The 23,501-nt window shown below is 44.7% G+C and overlaps 1 protein-coding gene across 2 annotated transcripts in view; it reads left to right on the top strand.

Moving 5' to 3' along the window:
- Positions 1–23,501, top strand: part of LOC129862678 (fibulin-1-like) — a 51,652-nt gene that overhangs the window by 14,027 nt on the left and 14,124 nt on the right. Inside the window, exons 5-16 of one of the 2 annotated variants that reach the window (XM_055934562.1) lie at positions 26–94; positions 205–297; positions 450–587; positions 922–1,059; positions 1,753–1,896; positions 2,216–2,341; positions 3,025–3,150; positions 7,124–7,243; positions 7,369–7,500; positions 7,774–7,897; positions 18,458–18,603; positions 19,287–19,424. In XM_055934562.1, coding sequence (XP_055790537.1) covers positions 26–94; positions 205–297; positions 450–587; positions 922–1,059; positions 1,753–1,896; positions 2,216–2,341; positions 3,025–3,150; positions 7,124–7,243; positions 7,369–7,500; positions 7,774–7,897; positions 18,458–18,603; positions 19,287–19,424 — 1,494 coding nt within the window. Of the gene's footprint in view, positions 1–25; positions 95–204; positions 298–449; positions 588–921; positions 1,060–1,752; positions 1,897–2,215; positions 2,342–3,024; positions 3,151–7,123; positions 7,244–7,368; positions 7,501–7,773; positions 7,898–15,091; positions 15,825–18,457; positions 18,604–19,286; positions 19,425–23,501 lie in introns of those variants that run through there. The other variant, XM_055934564.1, reaches the window with a different exon arrangement.

The raw sequence follows: 23,501 nt of genomic DNA, 5'->3' as shown, positions 1-23,501 counted from the left end.
AATCTTCTCTTTTCTTTCCCCACAGTTTCTGACAAAGACAACGAGACCCTCACTGAGAAGGAGAATCCCTTACCGAATAGCATGTGCAGCAGCGGTAACAACCCCTCCACACATGACGTTCACATGTTAGTAATAGACTGTGTCCTCACAGAGAAAGTCAGGAACATTAGTCATTTATTTTCTGTTTGTTTATAATGTGCACAGGATTAGCGAAGTGTGCACAGGAATGTGTGGGCAACAGCACCTGTGCCTGCTTCAAAGGTTACAAACTCAAACCAGATGGGAAGAACTGTGAGGGTGAGTAGACTGGAGGTACAGGACCAGCCATACCTTGTTGAAAAGTTAGTGAGCTGGAACAAAACATCTAGTAGCTCCCCAGGACTAGGATTTCTTACCTCTTAGATACGGCTTCGATACTATCCTCCCCTCTTCCTCCCTCCATCTCCCAGATATAAACGAGTGTCTGCTGGGGGCCAGTAACTGCAGAGGAGGCGAGCACTGCATCAACACAGTGGGGTCATTCCGTTGCCAGAGAGAGGTCAGCTGTGGTACTGGCTACGAGCTCACGGACAGCAACAACTGCAAAGGTCAGAGGTCACAACACAATGCCTCCTACAGGGGGCAAGGGAATAATGAAGGATCAATATGTATGATTTATGATTCATACATCCATGATAAACTGGATCTGTCTGTCTGTCTGTCTGTCTGTCTGTCTGTCTGTCTGTCTGTCTGTCTGTCTGTCTGTCTGTCTGTCTGTCTGTCTGTCTCTTTCTGCCTCTGTCTGTCTCTTTCTTTCTTTCTATCTATTCCCAAGAGCTGGTAGAATTTGACTGCAATGAAGCTATTGTTGAATATTTATGAGAATAGATTTGAATCACACACAGTTTGATTTTCCTCGTACAACATGCCTTCTTTCCCCAGACATTGATGAGTGTGAGTCGGGCACCCACAACTGCTCCCCGGACTTTGAGTGTCACAACACTCAGGGGTCATTCCGCTGTCTACCCAAGAACCAGTGTGGCGACGGATACATCCAGGACGCCATGGGCAGCTGCATCGGTAAGCATCAGGACCCTGACAGACGTTACCATGGCAACCTATGATCAAGGCAACACATAACCCCATCCATCCCACATGTACCCCCAAACCCAGTATCTTCAAAGTACAGTTCACAGTGTTCTCTGACATACATGGTATATTTTAGGAACTCATCATCGTAGTGGTGGCGGGGAGGAAGGGGCACAAGGGGTTCGGTGATATGACCCTGTGGTGCCCTATGTGAACCATATCAGAGTTGAGGAGGCGAAGCGAGAGGGCTGACTGCGCCACAAAATCTGTCCTTGCGAAAAATAAGCGTAAAGCAGACCAAGTGGGAATTTTTTGTATGAAGGTCAATGAGAGAGTGTCGAATTCGGTCAGCATAAAATTTAATTGCACATTTTCTAAGTGAGGCTTATTTGATCAAATAGAATAGAAGTTTCATAATGTTTACGAATGTGCTGATTTAAGTGGACTCACGTGGTATCCCGGCAACTTTGAAAAAACGATTCTATATAAGAGTTGGGCATGTTGTTCACATGAGTATCTGCCCTCTCATTGGCTAGAATGTTCCCACCGGCTCCTCCTCCTCCCGCCTGCCTTCCGCATTTGCGAGCATTCATTCCCATTGTTAGAGCAGACAGTCCAATATCTTGTCAATATATAGATAAGCTTTGCCTGGATGTATAGTATAACCTCTGACCTCTATCCCAGACATCAATGAGTGTCTGGCCCAGACAGAGCCGTGCCGCCCTGGCCAGTTATGTATGAACACGATGGGCTCCTTCACCTGCCAGAGGAACTTTATCAACTGTGGCCGGGGATATCACCTCAACGACGGCGGCAACCGCTGCGTGGGTACGTACAGCTGCCTCACTTGCATACTTAGACCTCATCGTTACAGTTGGGGATAAGGCCTCCATAAGGTCCCTCTCCTGGGCTATATTGGACACCTCTGTCCAAGGGAGCCTCAACATGCCCTGTATACACTGCAGCACTGCTAGAATGGATCTCTACCACGTTCACCTTCATTGATTAGCATCAGCAACCGGATACTGTAGTCTACATTTCCATGTATTTCCTGTGGCCTCGCTATCCTTTGGAATGCATTCTTTTGCTTAAGAATGTGCTTGTTTCTTCCTGTAATATCTTGTGGTCTCGCTCCCCCCTGGTGCAGATATCGATGAGTGTAAGGGTCCTGATGGAGCGTGTGCAGGCCACGGCTGTATCAACCTGGTAGGATCGTTCCGTTGTGAGTGTCAGGCTGGCTTCATCTTCAACAGCATCAGCCGCGTCTGCGAAGGTACGCACTGACTTCATCCTCCTAGTAGTTACATGACAGTGTAATGTCAGTTGGCGTAAGCAGGACGCCAACAGTCATGACTGTTTATGACATCTGTTATGTCATTGTTATCACAGTGTTGTGTAGGTCTTATGACAAAGGGTTCAAGTTAAGGGTCACGCAAGACTGGGTGGCTGTTATACAATAATATTATTTAAAAAATAAGGCACGAGGGGTTGTGATATACGGCCAATATACCACAGCTGAGGGATGTTTGTATGCACGACGCAACCTGGTGTGCCTGGATACAGCCCTTAGCTGTGGTATATTGGCCATATATCACAAACTCCTGAGGTGCCTTATTGCTATTATAAACTGGTTACCAACGTAATCCGAGCAGTTCTCAAACCACGCAGTTTATAAAATAATCGAATATATGCCATTTAGCAGATGCTTATATCCAAAGCGACTGACAATCATGCATGCATATATTTTTTTACGTGTTGGTGGCTTCGGGAATCGAACCCATAATCCTGGCGTTGCAAGCGCCATACTCGGTCAACTGAGTCATACAAGACCAGGATACTGTCCTCTGTGCTTGGTTCTGTGGATGTGTCATACAGGACCAGGATACTGGATACAGTCATCTGTGCTTGCTCAAACTGTAGATGTTCAAGTTAGTGTCGTTTTCTTCTGTGTCTTAGATATCAACGAGTGCAGGCACTACCCTGGGCGCCTCTGTGCCCACAAGTGTGAGAATGTCCTGGGGTCCTATAAGTGCAGCTGCACCCAAGGCTTCAAGCTGGCCAGCGACGGCAGGAACTGTGACGGTAAGGCAGCGTTTCAAAGATAACAGAGGTGTTTAAATCTGGGCTTCTCTCATTGGCCATCTCTTGTTTTGCCTTACTGAAGTTTGTGGTCATGTCTTTTTCTCAAGATCATGTGCAGCATCTTTTTTTAAAGATACAGTGGGACAAAAAAGTATTTAGTCAGCCACCAATTGTGCAAGTTCTCCCACTTAAAAAGATGAGAGGCCTGTAATTTTCATCATAGGTACACTTCAACTATGACAGACAAAATGAGGGAAAAAAATCCAGAAAAATCACATTGTAGGATTTTTTATGAATTTATTTGCAAATGATGGTGGAAAATAAGTATTTGGTCACCTACAAACAAGCAAGATTTCTGGCTCTCACAAACCTGTAACTTCTTCTTTAAGAGGCTCCTCTGTCCTCTACTCGTTACCTGTATTAATGGCACCTGTTTGAACTTGTTAACAGTATATAAGACACCTGTCCACAACCTCAAACAGTCACACTCCAAACTCCACTATGGCCAAGACCAAAGAGCTGTCAAAGGATGGCTGGGAAGACTGAATCTGCAATAGGTAAGCAGCTTGGTTTGAAGAAATCAACTGTGGGAGCAATTATTAGGAAATGGAAGACATACAAGACCACTGATAATCTCCCTCAATCTGGGGCTCCACGCAAGATCTCACCCCGTGGGGTCAAAATGATCACAAAAACGGTGAGCAAAAAACCCAGAACCACACGGGGGACCTAGTGAATGACCTGCAGAGAGCTGGGACCAAAGTAACAAAGCCTACCACCAGTAACACACTACGCCGCCAGGGACTCAAATCCTGCAGTGCCAAACGTGTCCCCCAGCTTAAGCCAGTACATGTCCAGGCCCGTCTGAAGTTTGCTAGAGAGCATTTGGATGATCCAGAAGAAGATTGGGAGAATGTCATATGGTCAGATGAAACCAAAATATAACTTTTTGGTAAAAACTCAACTCGTCGTGTTTGGAGGACAAAGAATGCTGAGTTGCATCCAAAGAACACCATACCTACTGTGAAGCATGGGGGTGGAAACATCATGCTTTGGGGCTGTTTTTCTGCAAAGGGACCAGGACAGAATGAATGGGGCCATGTATCGTGAGATTTTGAGTGAAAATCTCCTTCCATCAGCAAGGGCATTGAAGATGAAAAGTGGCTGGGTCTTTCAGCATGACAATGATCCCAAACACACCGCCCGGGCAACGAAGGAGTGGCTTCGTAAGAAGCATTTAAAGATCCTGGAGTGGCCTAGCCAGTCTCCAGATCTCAACCCCATAGAAAATCTTTGGAGGGAGTTGAAAGTCCGTGTTGCCCAGCAACAGCCCCAAAACATCACTGCTCTAGAGGAGATCTGGATGGAGGAATGGGCCAAAATACCAGCAACATTGTGTGAAAACCTTGTGAAGACTTACAGAAAACGTTTGACCTCTGTCATTGCCAACAAAGAGTATATAACAAAGTATTGAGTTAAACTTTTGTTATTGACCAAATACTTATTTTCCACCATAATTTGCAAATAAATTCATAAAAAATCCTACAATGTGATTTTCTGGATTTTTTTTCTCATTTTGTCTGTCATAGTTGAAGTGTACCTATGATGAAGATTACAGGCCTCTCTCATCTTTTTAAGTGGGAGAACTTGCACAATTGGTGGCTGACTAAATACTTTTTTTGCCCCACTGTATACACATCAATACCCTACGAAAAGCAGAACAGAGATACAAAACACTTTGTTAGCATTTGTCAGCATTTTATTTAACACTTGGAAGGAAATAGCACCTCCTGTGTTCACTGCCGGTAATACCGTATACCCCGGTATGGTACAGGAACGGTATGAAGATATGGAAATCTGGAGGCACCAAAACATCAAATTTTAGAGAGTTTTTGAGATTAAAAGTAAGGTGCGAAAAAAGTAAAAGCAGATTTACCTAACTCAGTGGAAATGGAAGGGATCTCCAAAGTTAGCCATCCCTGAGACCGGGTCTGGAAGCTCGTACATCTGTAGGTTAACAATGAAGTAAGGTACGGTGGAAGTTTGTGTAAGAGGGCTTTATAAACAGAAAGAGTGCAATGCATCGGTCTACGAGACCTCAGAGGGCCAGCCTACTTTCTGATACAGGATGCAGTGAGGTGTACTGAACTTGTCGCCCTTAATAAAGCATAGTGCGCTGTGATAAACTGCGTCCAATGGCTCCAATACAGTGGCAGCTTCGTTCATATTGCCGATATCACCATAATCTATACTGTCGACCGAATGATTTGTTTTCTTTTATTTAACAGAAGGCATGCCATATTCCTATAAATAAATACCATTTTATTTCTTAACTTCTTAACCAACTCATCCATATGCTTTTTGAAAGTGAGCTTTTTTGTCAATCCAGATACACAGATATTTAGAAACAGGGACACGATCAATGTGGGCCTAGAGAAAGTTTACTCTCCCTTTGCACAGTTTTCACATTTTGCTGTTTTAAAATAAAATTCCAAAATGTATACATTTTCTATCGGTGTACACAACATACTTCACATTTTCGAAGTGGAAGAACATTTTCTGAACATTTTCCAAATTAATAACAAATACAAAACAAAGATGTCTTGATTGCATATATCTTCACACCCAAGAGTTAATACTCTGTGGAGATACCTTTGACAGCCATTACAGTTGTGAATCATTTTGAATAAGACTCTACTAACTTTGCACAACTCTTAGGGCAACGTATATCCATTGTTTTTGTCAAAATTGCTCAAGCGCAATACATTTTGTTGGGAGTCATTGATGAGCAACAATATTCAAACCTTGATTTTCAAGCAGATTTAAGTCAGGACTAAGACTGGACCACTCAGGAACACTCAACACCTATTGGAAATCCATTATGGTGTGTCTTTGGAATTAACATTTGTGTAATTATCCCGCTGAAAAATATAACTCTATCCCAGGGTTATGTATTCAGAAGACTGAGTCAGGGTTTCCTCAAACTTTTTATCTGGCCTTTGCTTCGTTCATATTTCTTTTGATCCTGACAAAATCACCAGTCCCTGCCGGTGACGATCATACCCATAAATAATGCTGCCACCACAATACTTGAAGATACAGATCAACAACATTGCATTCACTCCACATTACCGGCCTGTGTGAGAAAGTGAAAATAATGAAGTCTGTGTTAAAAAATCCACTCCAAATCATCAATGATGTTTTCAACAAGGCTGTTTAGTAATACTGCAAGACAACACAGCAAATATATACACTTTCTTGGCCTAAATGAAAAACTACAGGCTTGGGTCAAATCCAATACAGCAAAACATAGAGTGAAACCCTGTATTTTCAAGTATTGCTGTAGCAGCATTATGTTATGGGTATGCTTGTCACCAGCAGGGACTATGGAGTTTGTCAGGATCAAAATAAATATGAAAGGAGCAAAGCCCAGATATAAAGTTAGAGGAAAACCCACCTGAGTCTTCTGAAAACCGAACCATTTGATAAAGTTGTATTTTTCAGCAGGACAATTACAAGAAAGTGCATGCCAAAGACACACCATAATGGTGTTCCTGAGTGGTCCAGTCTCAATCCTGACATATATTTGCTTGAAAATCAGAGACAAGATTTGAATATTGCTGTCCATCAATGACTCCCAACCAAATTTACTGAGTTTGTGCAATTTTGACAAAAACAATTGGTACATGTTACCCTAAGAGTTGTGCAAAGTTGGTACAATCGTATTCAAAATTATTCACAACAATAATGGCTGCCAAACATGCATCCACCAAGTATTAACTCTGGGGTGTGAAGACATACACAATTAAGACATCTTAATTTCTTTATTTTTAATTCATTAGGAAAATGTGGAGTAGGTTGTGTAGATCAGTAGGAAAATAGTCAAATTAATTCCCTTTAAAGGCAGATCATCAGATACATTGTGTATAGATCACACGTGTTATCTCTAACTGAGTTATATTGTTGGGAGTAGATCTAAATGAATGTGAGAGCAGCCCCTGCAGTCAAGAATGTGCCAACGTGTACGGCTCCTACCAGTGCTACTGTCGCCGTGGCTACCAGCTCAGTGACATAGATGGCATCAACTGTGAAGGTAGGAGATGCTAAAACGGTATCCGATGAGCCATAGCCATTACTGAGGTATTTCTTGTCTTTACTTCCTGTACCCTTTACATCGACCATGTTTGACCTCTGATCTTTAACCTCTGACCTTTCCAGACATTGATGAGTGTGCCCTGCCCACCGGGGGTCACATCTGCTCCTACCGCTGCAACAACACCCCTGGGAGTTTCTACTGCACCTGCCCCGCCACCGGCTACACCCTGGCTCCCAATGGACGCAGCTGCCAGGGTAAGGCCTCACTCCTCAGGGGGGTGCAGGAATCCACAGCATGGGGGTCATGGTCATACTTCATATCAGAAGACATATTGTAACAGTGATGATTCGGGGTACATGAGTAACCTTTCCTGAGACCTGAAATCGTATGCTAGCTCCCTGAGCTAATGCCTAGGCTTTAGATTAGTGGTCTAACACATTCAAGGTTTGAACCCAGGGTTTTATGTTTGATATAAAGCATTTTCCATTTATGTGGTTCTGAGTTTATTTGTTTCTCTTCCTGTCCAGATGTTGATGAGTGTGTGACAGGAACACACACATGCTCTGTGACAGAGAGCTGCTTCAACGTGCAGGGTGGATTCAGATGCCTGTCATTCGAGTGTCCGCCCAATTACCGCCAAGCAGGGGAGATGTGAGTACCTACCTACCTGAGGTCTCTTTCTCAAATACTGGGGATATCTGTTTTAAGTTCACATACCCGTACTTGCGTCCTAAATAGTAGGCTCATTTTGGCTTTGACAACAGCTGATCAATTAGATATGGGGATGCGCTACCAAAATAGCGGGAAACAAAGCAATCACGCATGATGCATTCTCAGTGTGCGAAAATTGGATGAGTTATAGTATTGAATTTTTAAAAATTGAGTATGGTTTAAATGCCAGGATGTTATACTAATTTTGGCTCTTCGTCTAGTAAAGTTCAATGCACTCTTTTCCACAATGCATTGGAAGAGGTGGGCTGCGAGTGATAGGCCGTAGTTCTCTTGAAGTAGCCAGACAACAAAACTAGGCTACATAATTGGGAAGATGCCGAATAGCGAAGCTTCTGCGGTGGTGTTCCAATGTAGGAAAAGTAGTTTTTGTTCTCTTTAAAATGATCACGAGTATTGCATTGTAAGCTACATCTTTGAAAACAAAAGTATTTTTTTTTTTAAAGAGGATTTCTGTTTCCTAATTGAACATTTGTTTTGTTCTCTTGGCCTCCGTCAGAGCTTTTAAACTAAATAATAAACCATCTTTTGCTGTCCAGCAGTTCTGGAGGGGATGGCTGCCTTTTTAGGGGCTCCTAACCAACTGTGCTATTTTGTTAGTTTTTTCGCATTTATTTTGTATGTAATGTTGCTGCTACCATCTCTTATGACCGAAAATAGCTTCTCGATATCAGAACAGTAATTACTCACCTCGAACTGGATGAAGATTTCTTCTTTAATGAGTCCGACTCTAAGGATATACTGCTTGGATATACTGTAAAGACAACACTGAAGCATGCATGAGAGCACCAGAATCCTCGTCATTCGCGTGAAGAAAAGACAGAAATACAGAGTGTGGAGGTCGGGGTGCCTTGTGAGAATTCGTCGGCGAGTGGGTAAACCACTTTTACCATCCGTTCTATTGGCAAACGTGCAATCAATGGAAAATAAACTGGATGATCTACGATCGAGACTATCCTACCAACAGGACATTAAAAATGGGAATATCTTATGTTTCACTGAGTTGTGGCTGAACGACGACACAGATAATATAGAGCTGGCTGGGTTTTCCGTGCATCGGGAGGACAAAGCAGCTACGTCTGGTTAGACGAGGGGTGGTGTGTGTGCCTATCTGTCAATAATAGCTGGTGCGCGATGTCTAATATTTAAGAAGTCTCGAGGTATTCCTCGGCTGAAGTAGAGCACCTCATGATAAGCTGTAGACTGCACTATCTACCAAGAGAGTTTTCGTCTATATTATTCGTAGCCATCTATTTGTTACTACAAACCGATGCTGGCACTAAGACCGCACTCAAGAAGCTGTATAAGGTCATAAGCAAACAAGAAAATGCTCATCTAGAGGTGGCGCTCCTAGTGGCAAAGGACTTTAATGCAGGCTAACTCAAATCAGTTTTACCAAATTTCCACCAGCATGTCACATGTGCAACCAGAGGGAAAAAAACTCTAGACCACCTTTACTCCACACACAGAGACGCATACAAAAAAGCTCTCCCTCACCCTTAATTCGTTAAATCTGACCATAATTATATCCTCCTGATTCCTGCTTACAAACAAAAACTAAAGCCAGCAGCATACCACCCTGCATACCACTGCTGGCTTGCTTCTGAAGCTAAGCAGGGTTGGTCCTGGTCAGTCCCTGGATGGGAGACCAGATGCTGCTGGAAGTGGTATTGGAGGGCCAGTAGGAGGCACTCTTTCCTCTGGTCTAATAAAATATCCCAATGCCCCAGGGCAGTGATTGGGGACACTGCCCTGTGTGTAGGGTGCCGTCTTTCGGATGGGACGTTAAACGGGTGTCCTGACTCTCTGAGGTCATTAAAGATCCCATGGCACTTATCGTAAGAGTAGGCGTGTTAACCCCGGTGTCCTGGCTAAATTCCCAATCTGGCCCTCAAACCATCATGGTCACCTAATAATCCCCAGTTTACAATTGGCTCATTCATCCCCCTCCTCTCCCCTGTAACTATTCCCCAGGTCGTTGCTGCAAATGAGAACGTGTTCTCAGTCAACTTACCTGGTAAAATAACGGTAAAATAAAAAAATAAAATAAAAAAAACAGGAAGTACCAGTGACTCGCTCAATACGGAAGTGGTCAGATGACGCGGATTCTACACTACAGGACTGTTTTGATTAGCACAGACTAATCAATATGGAATATGTTCTGGGATTCATCCATTGGCATTGAGCAGTATACCACCTCAGCCACCGGCTTCATCAATAAGTGCATCGACGATGTCGTGACCGTACGTACATATCCAAACCAGAAGCCATAGATTAAAGGCAACATCCGCGCTGAGCTAAAGGCTAGGGCTGCCGCTTTCAAGGAGCGGGACAGTAATCCGGACGCTTAGAATAAATTGCGCTATGCCCTCAGACTAACCATCAAACAGGCAATGCATCAATACAGGACTAAGATGGAATCCTACAACCCCGGTTCTGACGCTCGTCAGATGTGGCAGGGCTTGGAAACTATTACCGACTACAAAGGTAAACCCAGCCGCTGATTGCACAGTGATGCAAGCCTAGCAGATGAGCTGAAAGCATTTTCTTCTCGCTTCGAGTCAAGCAACACTGAAGCATGCATGAGAGCACCAGCTGTTCCTGATGACTGTGTTATCAGGACGTGTACTCAGAGCATGCGCGGACTAACTGGCAAGTGTCTTCACTGACATTTTCAACCTTTTCCTGACTGAGTCTGTTATACTTACATGTTTTAAGCAGATCACCATAGTCCCTGTGCCTAAGAAGGTGAAGGTAACCTGACTAAATGACTACCACCCATAGCACTTACGTCAGTAGCCTTGAAGTGCTTTAAAAAGCTGGTCATGGCTCACATCAAGACCATCATCCCGAAAACCCTAGACCCACTCCAATTCAAATACCACCCCAACAGATCCACAGATGATGCACTCTCTATCGTACTCCACATTGCCATTTCCCACCTGGACAAAAGGAACACCTATGTGAGAATGCTGTTCATTGACTACAGCTCAGCGTTCAACACCATAGTGCCCACATAGCTCATCACTAAGCTAAGGACCCTGGGACTAAACACCTCCCTCTGCAACTCGATCCTGTACTTCTTGACGGGCCGCCTCCAGGTGGTAAGGGTAGGCGACAACACATGTGCCACGCTGATCCTCAACACCGGGGCCCCTCCTGTACTCCCTGTTCATCCACAACTGCGTGGCCAAGCACGACTCCAACACAATCATTAAGTTTGCTGACAACACAACAATGGTACGCCTGATCACCGACAACGATGAGACAGCCTATAGGGAGGAGCTCAGAGAACTGGCCGTGTGGTACCAGGACAACAACCTCTCCCTGAATGTGAGCAAGACAAAGGAGCTGATCGTGAATTACAGGAAATGGAGGGCCGAACAGGTCCCCATTAACATCGGCGGGGCTGTAATGGAGCGGGTCGAGAGTTTCAAGTTCCTTGGTGTCCACATCACCAACAAACTATCATGGTCCAAACACACCAAGACAGTTGTGAAGAGGGCACGACAACACCTTTTCCCCCTCCGGAGGCTGAAAAGATTTTGAATTGGTCCCCAGATTCTCAAAAAGTTCTACACCTGCACCATCGAGAGCATCCTGACCGGTTGCATCACCACCTGGTATGGTAACTGCTCGGCATCCGACCGTACGGCGCTACAGAGGGGCCAAGCTTCCTGCCATCCCGGACCTATGTACTAGGCTGTGTCAAAGGGCCCAAAATAATGTCAAAGACTCCAGTCACCCAAGTCATAGACTGTTCTCTCTGCTACCGCACGACAAGCGGTACCGGAGTGCCAAGTCTAGGTCCAAAGGGCTCCTTAACAGCTTCTACCCCCAAGCCATATTACTGCTGAACAATTAATCAAATGGCCACCAGGACTATTTACATATTGACCCAGCTACTCGCTGTTTATTATCTATGCATTATCACTTTACCGCAACCTACATGTACAAATTAACTCGACTAACCTGTATTGACTCGGTACCGGCACCCCCTGTTTATAGCCTCGTTATTGTAATTTTATTGTACGTTTTTATTTCTTGAACTGCATTGTTGGTTAAGGGCTTCTAAGTAAGCATTCCACGGTAACCTGTTGTATTTGACGCATGTGACCAATACAATTGCATTTGATTTTATTTCTGAATGTGTCAGCACCGGGGAATGGGGATGTGGCTGCGGTACTGATGTCATGTTAATCAGGCCTTTTGATTTGAACGTCTGGATTGGTTTTTGTTTTTGTAGGCGTGGCTACCTATTTAATTATTCAAGCCTTAGCAGTTATTCTGATCTCGTTCCCAATGATCAGTGCTTTAGATTATTATGTTGCTGTCCAGCGGTTCTGAATTTGCAATGCACCCGACTGTCCACGTTTTTCGGTCCGATAGCCTTTTGATTTGAACATATGAAACGTTTTGAGGTGTGTTCTAGGCTGTTTAATTTCATTTATATGTGTTACAGCACTTTGGTTTCACTAATAAATATGTTGACATGAAACCAAATTATCGGTTTCTGTCTTCAGTCCTTTTTAGACGGGCTATATGGGCTACGGTATAGGTCGAATGTGATAGTCTGCCTATAACCAGCCTGAATAGGCCTATAACGCATTCTTAGTCTATTCAGAGCTTAGAGAAATTAATCTAATTGGAATTGAACTATTATCAGGCTGGTTATTATCAGGCTGGTTATTATCAGGATGGTTATTATCAGGATGGATAATGCGATGCATGTCTGTTGAATTTGGAAAAATCCACCAACACTCGGCCCCGCCCCACCTGCTCAGCCAGTCAGGAGCTACCACTGCGTTGCGGCCGTGTCATACTGCATACGTTTTACTAAACAGTATGTGCTAAATAGTATGTAACGATGAGTACATACACAGTTTAAATGACAGAGTAAAGTTAACTGTAATTGAAGAACATTTTACTCTGCCACATATAACATTTGGTACCAGTCTGAAAGAGTAAAATGTACTCTGGCAACAGTTATTTTTTCACAATTGTATATGCTGAATTTAACGTAGATATTTAACTCTGCGTCATTGCGGTTCACTTTGTACAGTATTAATTTAAAATAAATCGGTTACTTTTTCAACTCTCTGCAGGGGTGTTCGGTATTCTAGAGTTAATTATTTCGAGTACTGTTCATTCTCACAATATAATCGTAAGAGTTAATTCAACTCCTGTGTCATCAAACTCAACACTATTTGGAGGTTTACATGGTCACATTTAAGGGTGTGATATTAATGTGTCATATTAAGGTAGCTTGCAATGTGACATCCATTCTTTGTTGGTATATATTTTAAAGGGAGGATTGTCCAGCAATTTCACATCACCCACAACTTCTTATTTTTTATTATGTTTTAATTTTAAATTTTTTACTTTAAGGTCTACACCTGTTGTATTCGGCACATGTGACAAATAACATTTGATTTGATTTGGCTCACATTCAGAATGCATGTCAGAGCAGGGAGGAGAGTACTGTTGTTAGAGACTACCTACATAAAGTAAACTGGAAAAGCCTTCTCAGTAAGAGTTGCAATAAATCCAACCACTTACAGATTAGATTAGTTTAGGAAAATGTATGTTACATATATCATTGTGTAGCATAAGATCAAAATCAATTATTGTGAAAACACAGATATTGAAACAAACAATTTTTGAAAAATGTACCTGCAACAGAGCATGCTGAGATATATGACAATAACGCCCCTCCCACATCTATGGATAACTTCATAGTTTTATCTAGTGATGGGGAAACAAAGCTTTCTGAAGGTTTTCCAGGCAATTGTGTCGAAAATAAGTTTATTATTGTTCACTAGTGGCACCTGCTGGTCAAAAGAATTTAGAGCAGCCAAATTATTATAGATGATGTCCCACACCCCGTAGTGCATACACAGCATAACTTTTTTGTCTTCTACCAAACCAATCAGGTGGTTGTCCGACAAAACGACGCTTCGGACGTCATTGATCACGTGCTTCTGGTAATGTGATACAGGCATCGGCACACTGCTTCGAAGTACACTGCTTAGCGATTTTGACACATGCCTCAGAGCTCCGGTATTAAATGTAACATCACTAGTTTAACCACCTGATTGGTTCGGTATTGGTTTGGTAGAAGACAAAAAGGTTATGCTGCGTATGCACTACAGTGTGTGGGATGTCATCTATAATAATTTGGCTGCTCTAAATTATTTTGACCAGCAGGTGCCACTAGTGTACACTGTGTTGATCAAAGCATTGAGTAAAGAACCTATTTTCAACAGAATTGTCTGGAAAATCTCAATGCTTCATGAAGCTTTGTTCTGCATCACTAGTTTTAACTCCCTGTCTCTGGATACTGTTAATGGAGTTGAAAGTACTTAGTCCCAATTAACTCCAGTTATCAACACTAACTCCCGGGAGCGTATCACTCTGTTCAGGGTTAAATCCAGTAGAGTGAATTTAACTCTAAATGTTTTTACTTGGTCATTTCAACTTTTCTTGGTTTACTGTGTAGTATGCAGTTTAAGTATGCAGTACGTTAGTATGGCCAACGTCACAACTCGTCAGGTAAGGAGTTCTCAGTTAAATTCTCATTGACTAAGGGGATGATTTCAGGGAACTCCTTGTTGGTCAAGAGAACATAATCCTTTTCACTCTACTGAGCCGAGTCAAGCATTACTGGGCTGGCCTGGTTACACATTCAGGATGTGGATGGAAAGGATAATGTGAAAATAAAAATATCAGAGCCAGCACTGCATGGTCGGGTCGGTATAGTGTGGATCAGGCATCAGTTATTTTATGGCCACTGCTCTATAGTGTATACACAACCTCAACCCCATCTCCAACCCCTACCTCTGTATGGAAGCTGTGCATGCCCAATGTTGATGCACAATCAGTTAGGATTCAGTTAAAGCATGTGCGGGCAGAGTGACACTTGCCGTTCCACAGAAACACAAGGCTGCTGATTCTGATGTGACTTTGTCCCTACCAACCTAGCCCCACCCAGCTAGCAGCATGCCATGCACGGCAAATCAAACTTATACCTCTCTATTTTCTCTGTTTCTCTGTTTGTTCTATCTGTCCGTCTTTGTCTTGTCTTGTTCTGTACCTGGCCCTTGTCTTTCCTTACAGTCGTTGTGAACGCTTGCTTTGCAATCAGACTAGCGAGTGCCTGGCCTCGCCTTTGAGAATAACCTACTACCACCTCACCTTTCCCACCAACATCCCTGTGCCAACTAACGTCTTTCGCATGGGCCCGTCCAACACCGTGCCCGGAGACCACGTCCAGATTGCCATCGTCGGCGGCAACGAGGGCAGCTTCTTCAGCGCTCAGAGAGTACCCTCTGGTGGCGTGATGGCTGTGGTGCAGCCCATCACCGAGCCGCAGGACTTTGAGCTGTCTCTGGAGATGAGAGTGCTGCGTTACGGCATCACCAGCACCTACCTAGCCAAAGTCCTTGTGTTTGTTGTCCAGGAGCACCCTATAATGCCGTTCCAGAGTAGTGAGTAGTAGCATAGCAGCAAAAACAGAGCAAACACTGCCACGATAAGCAAACACCAACACAGCTGACGTAGACCTAAAGCGGCATAGCTGTCATTTGTCTCCTTGTTTTTGTTCCTGTTGTGTTTTTGTGATTACTGTAGCTTATTCCACGTATTCCCCAGCAAGACAGGCCAAATGTAATGTACTCTGTTGGAGGTATGGCGTTTGAATAGCCACTAGGTGGCACTCTAGGGTAGTGTATTGAGGTAGTTGCCTTGGGATGCCTATTGATTACTGTACAGTATTGTGAATGATCATTTACATGGTGTAGTCCTAATATTTTATTGTTGATTTGTTGAATAAATTGAATCAGACGTTCAATCCGTATCTATTTTCTAACATACAGTATGTTTGTGGACAGCATCAGATATCTCATTTTGAATAGGAGAATTACATAGCTGGGGGCACTATGACCTGTAACGTAAGTATGCAGTTAATGTATGGGGCAAGAGCATGTGATTTGTAAACACATATCTTCAGTGGCACATCTGTTTGATTGAACTGTGATATTCCAGTAGGTGATTATCAATGTTTTATATGGCGAATTAGCACTGTCAAGTCATGGTTGATTTGGTGGAAGCAGTTAACTGTTGGATGTACATACTTCTATACCGGTCTCACATCCTGCACAAGCCTATTGATATTTTAGGAATAATGTGAAATGCACAGATAGATTCTACTGCGTACTGCGTGTATAAAACCAAGCACACAGTGAATCAAATACAAGGCAGGGTAAGTGACAGGTGATGGGATGCAGTCGTGGAAGACAGGGAAATATATCCAGCACACAGTATAAATAGCCTGACGTGCCGTTAGGCCACTAGTCAGAGTCTCCCTAGGCTGTGGCTTAAAATAACTGTAAATTCATGTGTGGGTACCAGGTTCCTCCTGACCTGTCAGAGCAGTAAGGATGCACCTCTCTATTGGGGATATCCTTCAAATAAAAAAAAACATGGCGGTCGGGACACAGCTACAGAACACTAGATTTTCTTCTTTACTCTGACACTGAGTTATGGGGATCTGGGTTCTGGCCGGTGGTCTGAACAATTTGTGGTGGAGCAACATCACCGCTCGGAGAATGAATGATGCCCTGCTGTATTTGTGTTGGGGCGTTATCAATCTACTGGCTATAAATAATAATTACCCAGAAAACTTTGCAGCGCTTGACCAGAGGACTTCCATCCCATCCAACAGTCTGTTTTCCTTTCTGGTCTTGAAGTATTGGGGTTTTTCTGTAGGGCTGGGTCTCTCCGGGCCACGTGAGCTGTAGAGAGAGAGGAGAGGCCGGGGACGCAAGGGCCTTCCTGTGGCACACGCACGCCCCCCCCCCCCCCCCCCGCACACACACACACACACACACACACACACACACACACACACGCACACACACACACACACACACACACACACAGAGGCCATAATTAGCACTCTTCTCCACTTGCTGTCTTGTCTTTGATGTACCCCGCTCTGTGCGAGGGGCAGTTCACCCTGGGTCATTATAATCTCGTCAATTTACTTTGTGGCCCAGCGGAGCAGAGCATTCGCCCTGTCCTCCAGGGCCTGCTCTCTCCTCTCGCTGCTGCAGGCCGAAGTATTATAAACTTGGAGAACATTTTGTGGCTTTGGCCTGGACCAAAGCACAACTTGGACCCAGCCGCTAATTGCTAATTACAAGCCCCTACCCAGTGGCGGCTTTCCTTTTTGTCAGGGGCTTTTCCCCTCTCTCCATGTAAGGAGCCGTGCAACCCGAGCCAGGTTCTGGCCTGGGGTTGAGCTGCAGCCTATAGGTCCCACGAGGAGAGATAATGAACCACTATGTAGCTACATTATATATTATACTGGAGCAGTGGTGGACGTTCACTGGACCTATACATGTTACTCTTGGAAACCAGAGCCAAATCATGTAGGCAGTGGCCAGCTACTTACAGGGTGACTTACATTGCATAAACTTCTGTTTGAAGCCCATCCACACGAGACTATATAAGCGGCATACAGGGTATTTTGGCTGTTTAGACTAGGTTCATGGAGAAGCTGAGTTCATTGGGAAGAGCATAATACATCCTCACACTCCACCAAGCTGAGGAGATAACAGCTGACGTTGAGTTGTAGAATTTGTTTTGATATGTTTCGTAACCAGGACCTCTCTCGTCGTTTCCAGGGCATTGATGATTTAAAGACGGGGCTCTGTCCCCGGTGCTTGGTGGTGAAGAAGCAGTTCCTCTCAGATTCCAGTACAGGTTCCTGGCAGTGTAGCGGCCCTGTAGTTGTAGGTATGCTGGTGGGTGGCGTTTGTTTCAGCGGGGTCTCCACTTGAGCTGCCACTGATTAGACTGTGTAATAAACAGTCTTAAATAATGGGATGAGAGCAGCTTGGAGCGCTTGGGAGTTGTCTAGTCATGTTCTTCACAATTTAGGAGACTTTTAGAATCCCCCTCGTACCATAAATTCTCCACAGGAGATTATCAGATACGAAGCCGGGGACACACGCTCAACAAATCCAAAATATTTTCCCGCGAGCAGGTCGTGCATCATTCTCCCATCTCCTCTTAGTATTTCATATTTCACTCCTCTTCTCTCCGCAACAAAACGGTGGCATCAGAAACGAAACCATCAACGTCTACCAAAGCCTCCAGCAGGCAGCTACAATCTGCCTGCTATGTGATCTTTGGCCGTCATTGTTTTATTATTTTTGCTAGCCACATTCAGTACCATTGGTTTTTTGATGTCGAACACTATACCCAGCATCCCCCACTGTAGTCGTACAGATCGTGTTTGTGTAGCGGTCGTTTCACAGGCCCTGCTGAGTTCTTGATTGTGCGGTTGTACTTCTCCCTTTGAAGAGGATGCCCTGTCATTGTGATCACCAGGGAGGAACTGAAGGCGGTTGGTGCCTAAAAGCTTTTTATAGTCTCACCCCTAAAGGTCAGAGGCTGTGTGTGTTTTTCTTCTCTTAGCAGGGCGAGGGTTGAGCGCTCAGACACCATCCGCTGTGTGAAGTCGTGCCAGCCCAACGACATCGGCTGTGTCCTGGACCCCGTACACTCCGTCTCCCACACTGTCATCTCCCTGCCCACCTTCAGGGAGTTCACCAAGCCAGAAGGTAGGGGAGCAATCTCAGACACTTATTTGGATTACAGCTAACTTTTTTTTCTTCATACCCAGTGTTTTTTTTCACTGTATGTTATATTAAAAAAATACTTGCAAGTGTAGTCCTTTTTATGTTACCTCTTGCCCAAAATCAGCCAATGCTTAAGAGTGTTGTTGACAGTGTACTTGTAACGTCCTCCCAAACTCAGTATATATTTGAGCTGTGTTCATTCAAAGCCTGGGGATGAGGTTAATGTACTGGTAACACTATCAAGTATTGGCTAGCCGCTAGCCCAAAACCAATGACTAAGTGTCACTTAGGATGGATCTGACTGACTGACCACTGTAATCACACACAGACAAACCGAGACAAACTTAGTCCTACATGTGGTGCATGTTTCAGACACACTCATCCTCAACTTCATGGGAAGTTAAATCCTTGTTGTTTCTCATGAGCTCCTCGTCGGGGTGTTTAGGAATTGCAGGCCTCCAACTGAACAACAGCACTGAACACCCATTTGCCCCGTCATAACCTCCTCTGCACACAATAAACCCAGAGCTCAGCCGCCTCCCATTTAATTGTCTTCCCCCGAGGAGAAGTTGGCACGAGCTTGGCTGTTTCAATCCCAGCCTGATTATGAGGGTTTAAAGCTCTGTAAAGCTCTTTTGTCTCTAATTGTTATCTTCTTCCAACAGAGATCGTTTTCCTGAGAACCATGTCGCCGGCGCACTCCTCCCCCCAACTCAGCTCTGACATTGTCTTCGACATTCTGGAGGGGAACGTCCAGAACTCCTTCGACATCGTCAAGCGACAGGAGCATGGCATGATTGTGGGTGAGTGGAAAGAAAGAAGGAGGGAAGGTGGCTAGGAACAGATTGTGGGTGAGTGGAGCAAAGGGATGCAGCTAGCTAGGCCATGCGTCGCTTGACTTGGGTATTACGGTATACGTAACTCCTCAAATGACTAGGGACAAATAACAATAGCAGGAGACCACTATGGGTTCTCCCTAGTCCCGAGGCCTGGACGGATGGATTTTTAATTTGCTCTGAGACCCCCCAAAAATGTGTGGTTTTCTGACCTAATTTCGCATTACGAAAAGGCTTCTTTTTTTTTCTTCTTTTTTTTTAACCAAACGCATATGTGTCTCCATGTGAGAGCAGAGTGGGGAGGAGAAGAAAGAGAAGCCTTGGATTGAAAAGCATGAAATTCTCCGTCATAAGGATGCTCCTGTGACATAAGTACATCTGACACGCACTTCTAATAACATTTGCACTCTGGTGGCATTTGGGAGCTGTCAGCGTCTTCTGTGGCCCTTTATGTCTCCCTCTAGAGAGCTGTCCTTTGGGTTGTCCTCGGAGACCAATGAAGGACGGCTTTCTCTTCTTTCTCCACCAAACATTTGGCGTCAGTTTGTCCCACTCTTGTGGGAAAGCACCATTTAATGAACTTATTGACCGCCATGTTTTTTCCACTCCTCTTAAGCAACAAAGCCCTTCTTCTCCCTGACAGATTATTGTGGCTACGATGTACAGAGATGGCCTTATACTTTTGCATATCAAGCAGTCTGGATGTGCATATTTCCATGTGCGTGTGTACATGTCTATGACTAATATCAGTCCTTATACAGGCCTTGAGACAGTCATGGACACTAGTGGCAATCAAGGCTCAGATCTAAGTCTGTTTATGTAAAACAGAGAGGAGAGGAGCCCTAATGGGTGTGACTACATGTGGAGCCTCTGTAGTTTAGGAGCCCATCCCTCTACTGTGGCCTCCACTGGTCTGGTGAAGATCCAGCGCTGCTCACTGTCTCTGGGGGAGATGAACCGAAGCCTGGCCCCAAGAGGACGGGGGTGTACCGGTGACACATAGTTTGGCCGTCTTGGATGTTTTGGCTCTGCGATGGGAGGATGGCGGGATGGGGACAGTGGGAGAGAGAGTGAGAGATACACACTGTGCTGATGGATGAAGGTGGATGAAGGGACAGCACACTGTGCTGATGGATGAAGGGATGGCCTACATACATCTGTCTCTTCCCAGAACTGAGCAGGGAAATAATGGAGAGAGTCTGCCAAGCAGTCATCAGCTCATAGGTTATGGGCGCACGCAAGGTCTCACATTGCACACATACATATGTGTATCGTCACACAGACACACAGGTGCCCACACACAAGCGTACACGAACATAACTCGAACAACCACGCAATAGAGTGCAGATACCATCTATGGAGTTCAGTGGTTATCGTGTCATTGCTTTTGGGGGTATAAATGAACTATCCTTTGGTATTTGGGACTTACTTCACCACTCCTCAGAAGTTAAACTGCGTGCATGTATGCGAGAGAATGTGTGTGACTTGCGTATGTGTGAATGTGTGTGTGTGTGTGTGTGTGTGTGTGTGTGTGTGTGTGTGTGTGTGTGTGTGTGTGTGTGTGTGTGTGTGTGTGTGTGTGTGTGTGTGTGTGTGTGTGTGTGTGTGTGTGTGTGTGTGTGTGTGTGTGTGTGTGTGTGTGTGTGTGTGTGTGTGTGTATGTGCGTGCGTGCCCAATGTGTGCAGAAGTAATCTTAGGCTCTGTGATTCATGTGGTTAAATGTATTGTTCATTTCCCCCACTAGCCCTCAGTGTCTCGCGGAACATTAGAGTTCTTTAACTGACTACCACATGAAAGGCCTGTTTGTGAGGAGCCACTTCTCTCCCAAACTCTAGGATGCTTATTGGATGCAGCTCTCACATGTTAGCCTTAGTCGGCCATGTTGACGTGCTCTGCTGACAAAGGCATGGGTCAGTGACCGTCTGCTTTGAAGTGTCTGTGTCCGTGATTAGCTATAGAGTTTGCTTTATTCAGCTCAGTGGTGGTGCTCTGCTCTGGTTCGTTTGGCTACTGACTGTGGCTTAGCTCTGTAGCTAGCTGACGTGTAAACTATCTGTACGAGTTGCTTATAAATCTACTTTGTGAGTGAGAGGAAAGTCCTCCTTTGTATTCACCAATAGCGCTTTTAATAGACTGACCACTTTGACCAGGGTAAAACCATTTAAGTTTGGTACACTGCTACTTTGGGAAAATGATTCTGAGTTGGGGCTCTGTTTCACACAGTGACGCACAGTCTCACCCACTCTCACACACACACACTGGCTATACAACGAGCCACACACTGCGAGAGAGCCGCACCACTCTTCTCTAGTCATCCATCAGTGTCACAGGAGAGGTTTTCCCAGCTCTGTCACGTCTGGGTGACAGCCTTGACAGCCTTGACAGCCAGCCGCATCTGTGCAAACACAACAACCCCCCAACGCTCGGGAAAACATGATCACAACCAATTAAACACTTCACCCAATCCAATGTCCTGGAGCCCAGCGACTAGCCCAGCACCATGTACTGCCACGACCGCACAACAGACGCTGTGTGGTCGTGGCAGTACGTGGTGTCTTACGCCACAACAGGTAGAGATAAAGTAGATCCAGCTTGATGGTATGTCATGACTGGCACATCAGATGACACATATTCGGAAAGACGAACGGTGAAGGAAGAGGTATGCATTACTGAGACGATCTTGCACTATCACACGTGCACTTCTGATTTGGTCAGATTGAGGACGACGTCTGTTTGAAGGGACATGATAGGATGATTGATTCTGGCAGCCAGCAGGTGGACTGCGGAGCTACTCCATTTAAAAACAAGGGTTTTGTGGCTCTGTGGTCTGCAGCACAGGGAACAGGTGGTGGTCCAGAATCAGGGGCTTTCCTCTGCTGCAGCTTGTGGTGATGGTAGTGATGTGTGTGCCCATGTGTGTATATGTGTGTGTGTGTGGTGTGCTACAGATTGACGGTGGTCTTTCCAATGGTCTTCCATGGTGTTGGTGGTTCCCCTTGTTTGACTTCCTCTCCCAGGCCATGCTTTCCCAGTGGGACTACTATTGTTTTAACACCACTCCCAGTGAACGCATGGTGTGGATGCACTGAGCTCACGTCATGCTCATGTTAGCAGGCAAAGGTAGCTATGGCTTGGCTGGGGCTGGTACTGAGGGTGGGACTGAAGATGAGAATAGGGATGGGGCTGGGCTGGAGTAGCAACATGTGATCTATATTAGATAAGAAAGAGGGTGGGAGTAGCATCTCCAGATTCTCCACAGAAGGGTTCAAAGCTTTCCTTCTGGCCACCATGAGTAGGGAAGTGAGCAAACCATCGCAGGGATAGTTCCTAAACCTCATCCTTTGGTGACGCTAGTATCTTCCGACAGTAGGTCTAAACCACCAACAATGGTCCCTATAAAGCTTCCCTGGACTGGCCAGAGGGCCCAGAAGCCACAGCTTGATTCCAACCATTGTAGAGAGCAGGTAGAAAAATGCTTGTGGTTCAATTCTTCCCAAACAATTTGGAATGCCTAATTTTGATGTTATTGGCATGGAGATGTCGGGCTGTGAAGGGAACCATGGAGTAAGTAACCTGTCTGTGTCTGGCCAAGTAGCCTACTATATGTGGCCATGGGTCAAGATGTCAATGGAGTCTTCCACAGTAGCTGGTGTAATTTGTGCGTGGTGTGTCAAATATTAGCAGAGTGTTACTGTGGAAGAGTGGGGCTTGAGGCTTAAGTCTAGGAATGTGTCTGAAATGGTATTATTATACTGTATAGTGCACGAGGGTGATTCCTCACTAAACTAGAACAAAAAAAGACCATGATTTTCTGAATTTCACAAAGTCCTTTGGAGGAAGGATTGTTCATATTTATTTGACATTTGTATCTTAAAGCATAATTGAGAAATAGTTAATTGAAGTTTGAATATTTGTGACATTTTGGCCTTACCCAGGCCTGCTTTAAAACTCCATAATGTTTAATCGGTAGGTGCTACAAAGCTGTTGGTGTCATATGACACTTTAGCTCTTGCTATGTAATATGAGTATTCCCTTTATTTCAA

Source organism: Salvelinus fontinalis, chromosome 9 (assembly GCF_029448725.1).
Source record: "Salvelinus fontinalis isolate EN_2023a chromosome 9, ASM2944872v1, whole genome shotgun sequence".
In the NCBI taxonomy this organism is placed as follows: Eukaryota; Metazoa; Chordata; class Actinopteri; order Salmoniformes; family Salmonidae; genus Salvelinus; species Salvelinus fontinalis.
The sequence above is the reverse complement of the archived record's forward strand: the minus strand, read 5'-3'. Positions and strand labels throughout refer to the sequence as shown.